We start from the raw sequence: 13585 nt of genomic DNA, 5'->3' as shown, positions 1-13585 counted from the left end.
AATCATTTCTTGATCAAAAGGTATAGATTGTCCACCCGCAGGGGCGTCAGCTTGCCTACAGGACCCTCGAGGGACATGAGGAGACCGCCAAATGAGATGTATGCGTTTCTGTTTTTTTCATCATCAGTATTCCAGAAGGAGGAGGTGGTGGTGATGATGACGTTCCCAGCGACGTGAGGGGGAGATCAACGACAAGAGGGCTTGAAGAAACATACATTGTGCTTCCATCATACGTCTCCTCAAACCTGTAGAGTTTGCCGTAGCAGACATAATCGTAAAGATCGGCAATGGTGGCCGGGGCGTCACCACCCTTGCCGACGTCGCGCCAACCCTTATCGTCGTCCTGGGAGCCGTCGAGGGAGAGCGTGGTAGCTAGGACGACGTGCATCGTCTCTCCGGGGGAGCAGGGGAAGAGCTCGATGTTAATGTCGAGCGTCATGGCCGTCTGATCGTCGGTCGACTTGCACTGGATGCGGGCGACACGGTCGTACTTGGATTGGTCGTAGTCGTTGACGACAAAGGCCTCCTCGAAGAGGATGGCATCGCCGCCCTGGCCGGACATTTTTCTTTTGAGAGATGGATATGAGATAGAGGATAGTATATATCGGTCGGGTCGGTTGGGTCAAGGATTGGAGAGGGACTTGAGGTTGGAGGTCAGTCTCTAGAGCAGGTCTCCGTCGAAAAAGAGAAAAAAGTTAGGACTAATCGGGGCGCTGCGATAAAAACGGAAACCCCACCATCAGTCATCCCACCTCACAGAGTTCTTCATAATACTATCCTCCAAGGTGAATAGCGCAGTGTTTCCTTTGTCATTTTTAAAAGCCTCCTATCCTTGATTATCTTCAAATATTCATTCGTCTCACACTTTCATTTCCAGAAAAGAAATTCCTCCCAGGTCCAAAGCTCCTTCCCCCCCCCCCCCCCCCCCCCCCCCCCCCCCCCTCAAAAAAATGTCATTTCGCAAACGCAACGTCATAGTCAGCTCCTCTTCCTCAAACTCTAGCCCACCAGCCCTCAGACAACAAGAACAGACACCGCCCCTCGGGGTCAGACCCTCTCCTCTAGATGGGAGACTTACCACATCAACGGGCACTCAGTCCCTGGACCAACTGCTGGCAGGACACAACGGGTTTCCCCTGGGTACATCACTGCTCATCCAAGAGGCTGGCACAACAGACTTTGGCGGTACCCTGCTTCGTTACTTTGCTGGCGAGGGACTCGTTCAGGGTCACAATGTCCATCTTCTCGGCTATGGCGACGTCTGGCGCAGGGAGCTTCCTGGTATGGGCAGTGGGGACAAGAAGTCGTCTTCAAGTCGGAGGGAATCTTTACCGGCTGCCGATGACAAGATGAAGATTGCCTGGAGATATGAGACGTTGGGCAACGCATATTCGAGGAACAATACATCTGTCGGTATGCCATGCCAAACGATTCCTCCTCCTCTCCACCTCTAGGCCATCACGAGTTCCCTAATCTATATCTCTCTAACACACGTCACAGAGCCCAAAGCATGTGGTAAAGAGGGGGCCATCTTCTGTCACTCCTTTGACTTGACTAAACGACTAGAAAACTCGCATATAAAGGGCAAGCTCTTTACCTCTCCCATGGCCGACTCACTGTCCTCGCAGCCAGACCAGGCCATCTTTTTCAAAAAGTTTCTGTCCGACGTCGCAGCCCGCATCAAGAACAGCCCGACAAGCTCTGTGCACCGCATCGTCGTACCCAGTCTCCTCTCCCCTACGCTATACAGCTCGGGCTCCTGCCGCCCCTACCACATACTTCAGTTCCTTCATGGCCTGCGCGCCCTGCTACGTCGCTACCCGGGCCAAATCGTCGCCATGGCCACCCTCCCCATCTCACTGTTCCCGCGGTCGGCGGGCCTCACGCGCTGGATGGAGCTTCTCTTTGACGGCTGCCTAGAGCTCATCCCCCTGCAGCAACAGAGCCAGATAGCCCTCGAGCCAGGAAAGGAGGACAAGTCGCAGGGTCTACTTAGGGTTCACAGCCTACCCGTTTTCCATGAGAAGGGCGGCGGGCTCGAAGGATCGTGGTCGAGAAAGGATCTGTCCTTTAAGCTAAGTGCTTCCAGTGGGCTGGTCATTACACCTTACAGCTTGCCTCCTGTGGGAGAAGAGGAGGAAGCTGCCAAGGCGGCGGCAAAGTCCAATGACTCTAAGAAGGAATCTTTGGATTTCTAGCAACGTTACCTCACGTTTATTTTTCCCACTGGAAATACACACTTCGATACCATCACAAACCTCCTTTTTTTTGCATTTATTTCTAAACATTCCAAGGTTCATCAAAGGAAAAGAGAGGAAAATAAAAGAGGAAAAAGAGAGGCAGATAAGAGAGGCAGATCGTCTGATGCATCAGAAAGAAGTTTGGTCTGCCAGGCCAGGTCCAGGAGGCTGGAGACCCCCCCCACACGTCTCTCGCCTTATTAACTCTCCAGGGCGCTGCCCTCACTATAACGGCCAAGGGGGGTTAAAAAGACAATAAAACGAGAGGGAAAAAAAGTTCAAAGCACTAAGAAATTTTTTCCTCCTTCAACCCTACTGCTTTCTTTTGCATCTCTTCTTCACAATGCCGCATTTTGTCGCATTGGACAGGAGCATTGTTCTTTGCTCGCTATCCGTCCACACATGATAACAGGCAAGTCATTATTTATTTTTCGTCAACTTTTTTTAGTTTTTGTTTCTGCCTCTCTGTGTGTACATCACATACGGACAGCATGATTATCAACCTGAATCTGTCAATCCACTGAACTTCTGTGACGACACAATCAACAATTACGAAGACGACTTATGATCCTGTCCTATCAATCTTACTCTTGTCTATTTCTCATTTACCGTTGTATAGAGCCCTTGGAGCTAACCATGATGTGAACAAAAAAAAAAGATCAGGCACGATGACTACAGATTCATCCAACCCCCAACTCATCCGCATCTCCCTCATTGCCGGCCGCTACCTCGTATTTAACCAGGAAGCCGTCGCCCGCCTCCGTCGAGAATGGAACACTTGCGGTAACCTGGTAGGCACTGTGCCCCAGCAGCCCACGCAAAACATGTTTCTGGGTCTGCCCATTGAGCTCCGCCCCGAGGAGGTCGACTCCCTCGTCCACCGGGGCGCAGCCCGTGTCGTAGACGATGTCGCAGCCCACCAGGCAGCCCTGACGAGTTCGCCCGGGTCTGGTGACCGCACCGCCTACATCGAGTCCCTCCGTCGCAAGAAGCAGACTGCCCAGAGGCTGCTGGCTGAGAGGACTGCCCAAAAGGCTGCCGAGGCGGCCGACAGGCTCGGTCGGAAGGCCCATGGAAACAGCAAGTCCAGGGCCAACGACGCTGGTAGTGATGATGCTGTGCAAGCGGGTGGTGCTCTCTTAGGCATTACCCCCACAACGAGTGACGAGCTCGTCTGCCATGATAACGTCTTTGCCGTCACCCAGACACCCGAGGGTCCGCTGGTCCGCTTCCTCCAGAACTCGGGTTACTACATGACACCCGGTCTGCGCTTCGGCGCCCGCTACAGCGTATACCCTGGCGACCCCCTGCGCTTCCACGCCCACTTCATGGCCAACCAGTACGGCTGGGACGAGGAGGTCCCCATCCTCGACATCGTCCAGGGCGGTAGGCTGGCCACTGCTGTGAAGAAGGCCTTCGTCATTGGTGGCCAGGAGCCATCTTCCCAGGAATTTGGCTCTCAGGACACTGCTACAAGGACCTTTAGTATAGAATGGGCCAGCATGTAAAAATGCATATGCCGTAGATTCTCTATCATGACCCTCTATACTGTTTTTACATAAAAAGTCCCTGTCAAGCACGGGCAACCAATACAAAGAGGTATACTATATGGATTAACAAAGCGACCTAATTGAAATGGCGAACAACTGCCAAATACTTATATATGCTATGAACTTATGAAGGGGACTACGCAAATGGAAAAGAGTCAGTCGCCAAACGCCAAGAGGAAATATCGAAGGTAAAAGAAGGTAGAAGTCATCCACCGAAAAATAAAGTGAAAAATAAAGTGAAAAATGAAGACGGAAATGAAAAACCAGAACAAAAATTCAAAGCGGTAATTGTACACCAAACGCAACACAACGCACGTCAACATGATGATAAGTAATAATGAGATAAACAAGAAACCCATGAACAAGAATGATATAAAAAGAGAGAGAGAAATAAGACATGTTCAAGGAACATATATGCGACTGAAACTCATAACCTCCCTCCTGCAGCAGACGCACTTGTCGAAATTGTTCATAGCTAGCGACACGCGACAGTCATCACACAGGCTGAGGCAGCGGCACGGCCAGACGATGATGGCCCGCGGCGCGCATTGGCACACGACGCAGTGTGGGCCGTCGCTCCCGTACGACGTCTCCTCCTCGCCTCTGCCGTTGAGGTTGCTGCCCGCCTTGGCCGCCTCGTTCCGTCGGCTTAGGAGGAGCTGCTCCAGGACGCGCTCCTCCTCTTCCTCGCTCATCTTGCCGTTGGGTCGGCCTAGGGAGCCACCACGGCCGCCGCTGCCACTATGACCGGTAGTGTTGTTGTCGTCGGGAAGGGAGACGGACTGCGTTCCCGCATTGGTGAGGATGCGCGTGCGCTGAAGCTGCTCCATGCGCTTGAAGCGGGAACGCGTCACTATCCGGTCGCTCTGGAAGTGGGCTGCCAGGGCACGAGAGTTGGCCCGCTCCTCGGCGTTCTTGGGCTGCAGGAGCCGGGCAAGATCACCCATAGACAGCGGGCTGTCCATCTGAGCGGCCTCGGCGAAGGAGGTGCGCGGCGAGCGCCGCGTCGGGGTCCTCTGGCCTTCGTCCTCCGACATCCATCCTGCCTCGCTGGGGGTGGGGTTATCTGTTGTCATCGTCGTCGTTGAAATCATGCTCGTTGCGTCCCAGTTGTCGTCATCCACCGTCGAGGGTTCGTAGTCACCGCTCGTGTCCTTTGATCCCCACCACCCGCCATGAAGCCAGTAGCTGTACAGGTTTGCATCCAGGCTCTCTTCGGGCTGGTCCTCCGCCGTACGTCGGATCTCGGCCTCAATGTCCATGACGTCCATCGTGTCAGGGTTACTGCTACCCGACGCCGCCGCAACGGGTCGCTCAGACTCCTTGCTGGACGCCGAGTCCCCATCACGCTCTTCCTTGTTTCGACGGGCGAGTCGCAGAAGCCATTCTGGTTGAGCCCGGATACGGGCAACGCTCAGGACCCAGAGGATGACAATGGCCCCCAGTCGTGCAAACAACCTCAAGATGTTGACGAACAGCTCCACCGCCATAACCCATCTGGCGCTCCTCTCCGTCGCTCCGACACCGACACGCATCCCACGCTCGGTTCGCGCGTTTGGGACAGCCTGGGCCGCACGCTCTCGTGAGAAACCATTGTTGACGCTCAGTCTGTTCTCCTTGACAGGGACGAGACCAATAGCACCAATCTGGTCGAAGCTAGATGTGGCAGGCCCGATGCTGGACCAGCTCTTTTGCAAGTCCTCAACCTCTTTGAGACGGGCCTCCTCCAGCCAGGTATGCCGCTTCAAGCTTACACCGCGATCCTCATTGAGGTACACAGCCTCACTGGCCATGGTGACGGCGGCGAATCCAGCCCTTAGTAGAGCAGTGTAGATATCCATCTCCCGCGCGATGCGGATCTCAGACAGTGTCACATTGGCTTGCATATTGTGGTGCGCCTGGACGAGTCGCTGGCGGAAAGTTAGCCCCTGACGCTCCTCCTCGGGAGAGGGTGACAGGGCCGACAATCCCAGGCCTATGGCGTAGATGAAGAGGCAGATCAGGATCCCCATAAGAACGAGAGCGTGTGGGATGAGGCCAATGATGCAGACTGTGGGGTATCTCAGTAGTCCCTGGGAGGTCGCATCGTCCATGTCAAATGTTGCGGCGCTCCACAACAATGTTGACATGAAGCAAAAGGCCCAGAAGCCGGTGTTGACTAGACGGTACCTGGCCTGCAGATCAAAGACACCGAGAACATGACTCGATATGTGCGTCAGAGACGACAACAGAGCAACGAACAATACCTCTGGCGGGGTATTGACGCGTCGCATAATCATTGACTTTGTGATGGAGACGGTGGTCCCTGTCATGGAAGTGGTTACGCCAAGGGAAGTCTTGGTAGGTTTACTCCATGCCAGCTGGTTACTAACTGCAGCGTCAGCCTCGGCGAATGCCAGCGACTGCTCGAAGAGGGTCATGGCTGTCTCGTAGGCATGAGCACGGCCCTGGACAGCACAAGACAGCGTCTCTAGGAAGTGGCTGAGGCAGAAAGTCGCGAAGAGGGGCCACAGGCGCGAGAGAGACCCACGGAGGTGCTGTGTCGATACATCATCCGGCGAGGGTACCATGTTAACCGCGAGGCAAGACTGTTCATCGGTTGATTGGAGCAGAGTGCCGGCGAGAGAGTTGAAAAATTTGTTCTGGTGCAAGAACATGAGATCAGACGACTTGGTGCTGTCCCCCCACCGCATCATGGCAAAGTCCGGTGACGTCTGACATTGGAGAGACTGCAGCAGCCGGACAGACTGCATGGTGATGAGGACGATGGGCAGGAACCGCAATAGTAGCCGGACGGTCCAACGGAGGCGAAGGCGCCGTCGGGTAGCAGCGTATATATGTGTTCGGTTGAGGACGACAGCCATGCCAATACAGGCCAGAGCCCACTTGCTGGTGGCGTAGGTGAAGACGCTACCAAAGCCGCGAGTGCCATCGATGGTGATACCGGAAGCTCTCGCAGCCGTATCCGGTGACGCTCCCAGGGCGCCCACAGTCTCTCCCTCCGATGAGTCAACGAAGTTGTAGAGGTTCGATTCGGCAGCTACAGCATTATTGAGGCCGGCAGCTGCAGCCGCGACTGGCCCCTGTCCGTCGCTTCCGTCTGCATTCAGCAAGTCATGATGGGAGACGAAGGAGCCCAGCTTCCTAGCCATACGGGGGGCTGCCGAGACGATGTCTTCGAAAGAAGGTGCATAACGAGTAACGTTGACAGTCCATGAGGTTAGGTTGTACCATGCTGTGCCATTCTGGAGGCCCTGGAGGGCCGGAGAGGCGGAAGCGGTGTCGGTAGTCATAATAAATGACGTGACGGCTGGAGAGCCCAGCCTCGGTGTATTATACCCGTTCCTCCCCTAGTGAGTTGCTATCCTCCTCTGTTCTCTTGGAATATCCTAGTATCCGTGTGAGAATATAGTTCTTTATTCCAATGATCGGTTCGATTCGGTCGATAGAAGTCGGTAAGGTAGACTCTATTCAATTGTTGTGCACGAGTGCATGATGCGAGTCGAGTTGGACACCTACGCGAAATGGCAAGGTATGAATTCAAGCAAGAGGCGTCAAACAACGTCGGCCTTGGAAAAGCGGCAGTAGGACCTTGGGGGAGTCAAGGCAACAAGTTGTTCGTTTGAAAATTCACTCCCCTGTACAGAAACAGGTGGGTGAGCTTGTTGGAGTCGGTCGTTGTTGGACGAAGGTTAATCGGGGTGATTGCTTCTCCCGTGACATCCTGTAATCCGCTAGCACGCGAGTAAGAGGTGAAGGAACGCCCCCGCCCCACCAAATCGCATGCGTGATGTGATCCGTTAAATCACCGACGAAAACCGAGGCACTTCCTATCATTGCCTGGGACTAACACCGTTATAGTTCGTCATCCGTATAACTTTATTCTGTTTTTTTATTGTGAGAATTGTACGGAAAACATAATAAAGCTATATGGAGTAAAGCGATAACGGTGTTACGCCCAGGCGATGACGTTCACCTACCCTATACTGACGCTTGTGTGGTACCCAAATTGAATGACTAAGCAGTTAGGGGCTGCTGCCACACTCTTATATCTAAATAGCCTTATAGATAGATTTTCTTCCTTTGCCTTCTTTAAGCAACTAGAAACACCTATATCGACCTAGGATATATATTTAAATATAAACTACTACATCAGCGTATACGGGTCATCGTGTGTTGTCGCCCATTGGAAGCACACTTGCTGTAATTCGGCCGGCAGTTTGATCAAGTCACTACTCCGTAGATCCCGTTCTGCCAAAGACACAATCGAATCATTGGGCATTGTGGGTATTGTATATTTTCTCTCTAGGGCGTGTCTGTGTTTCAAGAAGTAATGTCCGAGGACATTGTATGCATCCACTTCCTCTGTCCTAATTTCCGCTAGTAGTTTCGTCAAATACGATGTATATGAGAACCTCCATCAAGATTAGGTAGCTGATCTCTCCCAAGAGATAGAAGAGGAATAGAATAGGTAGTCAAAAAAAATACTCCAGAACTTCTCCGCGCGAGACAGAGTATTAACCAAAGCCGTCACATTGGCTGCATATTGAGGAGTTTTTGCAGCTTGAGTGTCCCATTTTCCGCTCCACGCCGCGCAGAGAAGTGCCGGGGAGCGAGATAGTTGGGTTGATGTGTGTTCATGACACAGGAGGAGGTCAGTCGGACTAAGCTGTCGTGGCCCTGAGTGAGTCGACCCTTGCAGGGAGACTTGGCCATAGTCTTTTTATGTAGCTGGAACCATTGTTCCGAGAGTTTGATTCCAGTCGCCAGTATCGGAGAATGTGTACACTACGTGTGTAAACACTGACCAAGAGCTCAAATTCCCATCATGGACTCGTTGAGAGAGGCCGCAATTGCCTTGTTGGACCTTTTGCTAGCGTGAATGGCTCTTGCAACCAGGTCGCGGTAGAGAACGGCGTCAGTCGATGGGATGTTGCCCTTGAGCCAGATGTTGGTGATTTCATCTCGCACGGGCAGGTAGGCCACACAACAGGCGGCGAGAAGGGCCTCATGCTCAAGAGGTGCAGGGTCCAGCACAATCTCCATCTCCCCCTCCGTCTTTCCAGCGACCAGCGCGGCGACTCCCCCAGAGACCAGGTCGACAGCGTCTATGCCGGCGTCGGCCAGAGCTGCTGCGGCGACAGTGATGCAGGACGCAAGAGTGTTCATCATGTCCCACTCCTCGCTGCCCTTGTCGACTGCCGTCTTCCGGGCCTCTTCACCCTCGATGATGGTGACGACCACATCCACGCCACTCTTTGGCCACCGGTCCGCGATCAAGGCGCCTCTAAGGGCAGTCTCCAAGTGGGTGCTGAGGTCTCGCTCGCTGGAGTCGCGCAGGTAGCCTCTGCGATGCCTCGTAGCAAACGGCGCATACTTGACGTGAGTCGTCAAGACCATGTGTGGCGAGAAGGGTGCTGAGCGTGGGAGAGACCTGGGACCATGCACGGTGCAGGTAAGCTTGGTACCGCTGCCCTGTGAGCCATCGCGAGCCTCGACCTCGAGGTAAGCCGAGCCAGATGCAGATGGTGTCACTCCGGTTTTCAGATCTGAGGGGGGAAACGTTAGTTTTGTGGCGTCCAGGCAGATGTCATCAAGTGGTGATACTCACACGTAGCCCGGGTATGGTTGGGTGGCCTGGACCGCGGTAGGCATTGAGAAGGACCATCATCGTAGAGAGGTGGGACGGTAACACCTCCGGGGCCGTTTATGCGTCTCCTATCAGCCATTTTATGTATGATGCAAAAGGGTTCTGCGTGTGAGTCGCTGCTCTTCCTTTTTCACTTTCAACCTCAACCAACCTTTCCAAGAGGTGAGAGCTCTGCATGAGGACCCTCTAAAAGTTGGATCCCAGTTATATGCATATATCGTTGTGCACAACAATACCATCACTGATAATTACATAACGGAGGACCCACCGCCTTTTTTGTCGAACTCTGGCGTTAGAAAATTCTGCACTATTTATTCTCTTTGCTCACTATCTTCTTGCTTTTTTTCTTTGCCCAACAACATTCGCAATTTCACGATGTTGGCGGCGCTGGATGCCAGTATTTTGTGATGATATCGGTGGAATGCTTTACACATTGGATATTCACTAACGAGCTCTGTCTCCTAAAACTTCTTCATCATGGTATGTTTGTCCCCCTGTCCACAGTCGGATTTGAATTCCCCAGCACGTCCTCAAGAGCCCCCTCATTATGATGAACTCATACACACTGTTCCCGCGACACCTGAGCGATCTTGAACAACATGCACTACCATCTGACCAATAGCATTTGGCCCTTTTCCTTCCACCATCAATATCTCTGGCATCGATGTATCGGTTGGCTAACTCGACTCAATAGTAGTTATATTCTGGTACTCAGGCTTGTTTGCCTGGTAAAAAATTGCCGACATGGCTTGTCGTGGTATTAACCGCATCATGGGTCACATTGGTAAGGACACTTTACTTTTTATTTTATTTTTTCGCAATTTGCTTTCCCGCCTTGTCGATGATGAGAACTCTTTTCCAGTTCTGCTACTGAAGTCTCTGTGACGACTCCGATTATTACCATACCAAGATCTCTGATACACGTCTTTACATCTCTTATTGCAAACTCTCAATACGATTTGTGTGGCACTTTGCTAACCATACTCGTTCAGCCATGGTGTGCCCCACGACGATAATTCCCCGATCAACACTTGCAATACTATCAATAGGTACGTCGTATATGCTTCACTTGGCATGTCGATCCCCTGGCCTCAATGATGAAAACAAGTTATATCCATTCAACGACCTCCTCCGGGCCAAGTCATTCTTTCGCACCTTAGCAAGTCCTTATGGGCGCGCGATGATGGGTTGTAGAGTTGCCTCATTAGTGTTATTTGACTCCAGTGCTTTGACGTCTGGGTATCCCGTTTTGGGGTGCTTGGCTGATAGGCCGGCCTGGGCGACTGAGTAAAAACGGCTTGTCTGAGCCATATTTTACCGGGCACCTGTGTAAATTGCAGACCAATGATACATGATGCTAATTTCAGTATCTACAGGGATGATGGGCCGTACGAGTATCGCCACCCTTTTAAAGGACATGACAGGCCACTCAATTCAATCTCGAGAATTATAATGCTAGCATGGAACTTTTCACTGTACATGTATACGAGTAGTTGGTAGGTGCCGACAGGACTTCTGTCTCATCGTCTTGAGGTAAGGGTTGTTATCAGTTGATGTTCGAGTAGGCTGTGTCAGCGCCAGTTGTGATGTAGATGTCTTGCCACTTCATTGGGCCATTGTAGATTCATTCAATCGCCTTGGTCAAGAAGGAGAGCGGGAAAAACAAAGTTCAAAAGCATTAACGGAATAATTGCATGATTCAATCAACCCACTTATACGTCTAGTAAAACGCATCCATTGAGCCCCCATTAAGTAGGAAAGCTGTTGGGTGTTTTCCAAGCTGTCAAAGGACAAAAATCAGGATCTCAATTTGAGTAATGAAAAGCAATGAGAGGCCGTTTATGGAAAGCCCAGTGGACACAAAAGACCCAAGGACCCCTCTCAGAAGATTGAAAGATCTACCTACAGTTTCAGTCTTCGGTCCTGCATAGCCTAATTACTCGTGCGCCAGCAGCGCCGCACAAGCGCAATGTGTCACTACTATGAAATGGCCAATCATCGGATAATTATATTAGCAGGGACGTCCCCTGGAAATCTTACCTAAGGCAGCCGCGTCTCTCTCTCCGGAACAGCTTGCATTCTGCCATCCAAGCCTTCCTGTAGTCGCCCCCTTCGTCTCACGACAGGTGTTCCCTGTCGATTGCGCAAGTAATAAGAAGTGCCCCGTGTGGTCCATCTATACTGTTACGATATATCTGCCGGCAACCAGATTCCGTCGCCTTCCAATTCATCATCTTCTGTCTGCCCCGGATCGACGATTCACCACAAGGCCATCGAGGGGCAGAGTACCTTTGGGGGTATACAACTTTTTGGATACCATCTTATGTCACTCTTTTGGTCTTCAAGATGATGCCCAGGCATCAGGCAAGCAGCTTTGCCAATGGGCACCCCAGGGAAAAGACGTTTGACTTCTCCCCTCATAGGTACGTTGCTAGCCTTTCTCTATCTCTCTTCTGTCTACGCTTCCCCAACTGTGTGCGCGCACGACTGCAAGGACTCGTCATTGACTTGGCCGACCAAAAAAAAATAGATTTCAACCTCGCGGTTCTGCTTCAGTATCTCGAAATCGCCAGAAGCTCTTCTTCCGAGTGGGAGCCGCCCTTTTCATAATCATCATTCTCTCCATTTGGTTGTGGCCGAGTGGCTCCATCGCCTCCATCTTCTCCCTCGGACTCCTTTCCTCGGCCGGCGATCTCGAGCTCGAAACAGTACGGTACTATGATTTGACCAATGTCCAAGGAACCGCCAGAGGCTGGGAGCGAGAGGAGCGTATCCTTCTCTGCGTGCCCCTGCGCGACGCCGAAGCGCACCTGGGCATGTTCTTCTCACACATGCGCAACCTTACCTATCCGCATAACTTGATCGACCTCGCATTCCTTGTGTCTGACTCCAAGGACAAGACGCTCGAGACTCTCTCCGAAAACCTCGAGGAGATGCAACGCGACCCAGATCCGAAGCAGCCCTATGGCGAAATTTCAATTATCGAGAAAGACTTTGGTCAGCAAGTCAACCAGGACGTCGAAAGTCGTCACGGCTTTGCAGCCCAGGCTACACGAAGAAAGCTGATGGCGCAGGCCCGTAACTGGCTCCTTAGCGCTGCACTGCGCCCCTACCATTCGTGGGTGTACTGGCGAGATGTGGACGTGGAAACTGCGCCCTTTACCATTCTCGAGGACCTCATGCGACACAACAAAGATGTCATTGTGCCAAGTATGTATAATCCCCCCCCCGGGTATACGTGTGCCGGGTGGCGACGTGGTACTGCAGAAGGTTGATGCTAACAATTTAAACAGATGTTTGGCGTCCACTCCCAGACTGGCTAGGTGGAGAGCAGCCGTATGATCTCAACTCTTGGCAAGAATCGGAGACGGCTCTTGCTCTGGCAGACACTCTGGATGAGGATGCTGTCATTGTCGAGGGCTACGCCGAGTACGCTACTTGGCGACCTCACCTGGCATACCTCCGAGACCCGTACGGTGACCCGGACATGGAGATGGAGATTGACGGCGTCGGCGGTGTCAGTATTCTAGCCAAGGCCAAGGTGTTCCGCAGCGGCGTCCACTTTCCGGCTTTTAGCTTCGAGAAGCACGCTGAGACCGAAGGGTTCGGAAAGGTTCGTCTCATCCCACCAACATTCATATGTACGAATAGACCCGGAATGAGCGCTGACATGCAGAATAGATGGCAAGGCGTATGGATTACTCGGTTGTTGGACTGCCTCACTACACCATTTGGCACTTGTATGAGCCCAGTGTTGACGATATCCGCCATATGGAGGTGAGTACCGGATCGACGGCATCTTTTTGGAGGCCAACCGCTAATGGCATACACAGGAGATGGAGCAGGAACGCATTGCGCGCGAGAAGGAGGAAAAGAAGATGCAGAAGATAAAGGATGAGTTTTACGACGGCGATTCCCAGTGGCAGAAGGACAAGCAGGACATGCAAGAGTTGTCTGCCCAGCAGGAGCGACAGATGGACTCCAACAAGGCTCAAATCGACGATGATGAAACCAGCGTCAAGGTTGACAATCAGGCCGACAAGGCCGACAGCACGGCCGATAACAACGAGGTCGATAGCGAGGCCGACAGCAACGCCGGAAGCAACGCCGGTAGCAAAAAGGGGCAAGCGGTTTGAAGAGGGCGA

The 13585-nt window shown here is 52.5% G+C and overlaps 6 protein-coding genes across 6 annotated transcripts; 3 read left to right on the top strand and 3 right to left on the bottom strand.

Moving 5' to 3' along the window:
* Positions 1-2: 2 nt before the first annotated feature.
* Positions 3-562, bottom strand: GMORB2_4186 (DNA-directed RNA polymerases I, II, and III subunit RPABC3; the record flags this gene model as incomplete). Its single annotated transcript, XM_035466161.1, has 2 exons — positions 3-108; positions 216-562. The coding sequence occupies 2 exons, from the start codon at positions 560-562 to the stop codon at positions 3-5; spliced, it is 453 nt and encodes a 150-aa protein (XP_035323998.1).
* A 388-nt stretch (positions 563-950) lies between these two features.
* GMORB2_4185 (elongator complex protein 4) lies at positions 951-2198 on the top strand (the record flags this gene model as incomplete). The annotated part of the gene is made up of 2 exons (XM_035466160.1): positions 951-1413; positions 1501-2198. The coding sequence occupies 2 exons, from the start codon at positions 951-953 to the stop codon at positions 2196-2198; spliced, it is 1161 nt and encodes a 386-aa protein (XP_035323997.1).
* A 710-nt stretch (positions 2199-2908) lies between these two features.
* GMORB2_4184 (tRNA-splicing endonuclease subunit Sen34) lies at positions 2909-3748 on the top strand (the record flags this gene model as incomplete). Its single annotated transcript, XM_035466159.1, has 1 exon — positions 2909-3748. The coding sequence occupies one exon, from the start codon at positions 2909-2911 to the stop codon at positions 3746-3748; it is 840 nt and encodes a 279-aa protein (XP_035323996.1).
* Positions 3749-4191: 443 nt separating this feature from the next.
* GMORB2_4183 (Ubiquitin-protein ligase) lies at positions 4192-7083 on the bottom strand (the record flags this gene model as incomplete). Its single annotated transcript, XM_035466158.1, has 1 exon — positions 4192-7083. The coding sequence occupies one exon, from the start codon at positions 7081-7083 to the stop codon at positions 4192-4194; it is 2892 nt and encodes a 963-aa protein (XP_035323995.1).
* A 1522-nt stretch (positions 7084-8605) lies between these two features.
* GMORB2_4182 (exosome complex component MTR3) lies at positions 8606-9519 on the bottom strand (the record flags this gene model as incomplete). The annotated part of the gene is made up of 2 exons (XM_035466157.1): positions 8606-9339; positions 9402-9519. The coding sequence occupies 2 exons, from the start codon at positions 9517-9519 to the stop codon at positions 8606-8608; spliced, it is 852 nt and encodes a 283-aa protein (XP_035323994.1).
* A 2267-nt stretch (positions 9520-11786) lies between these two features.
* Positions 11787-13576, top strand: GMORB2_4181 (mannan polymerase II complex ANP1 subunit; the record flags this gene model as incomplete). Its single annotated transcript, XM_035466156.1, has 5 exons — positions 11787-11863; positions 11971-12650; positions 12734-13053; positions 13122-13217; positions 13274-13576. 5 exons carry the CDS (start codon positions 11787-11789, stop codon positions 13574-13576), a joined length of 1476 nt encoding a protein of 491 aa, XP_035323993.1.
* Between the last annotated feature and the right edge of the window lie 9 nt (positions 13577-13585).

Source organism: Geosmithia morbida (genome assembly GCF_012550715.1).
Source record: "Geosmithia morbida isolate 1262 chromosome Unknown scaffold_2, whole genome shotgun sequence".
Classification (NCBI taxonomy): Eukaryota; Fungi; Ascomycota; class Sordariomycetes; order Hypocreales; family Bionectriaceae; genus Geosmithia; species Geosmithia morbida.
This window is presented reverse-complemented; position numbering and strand designations above follow the sequence as displayed.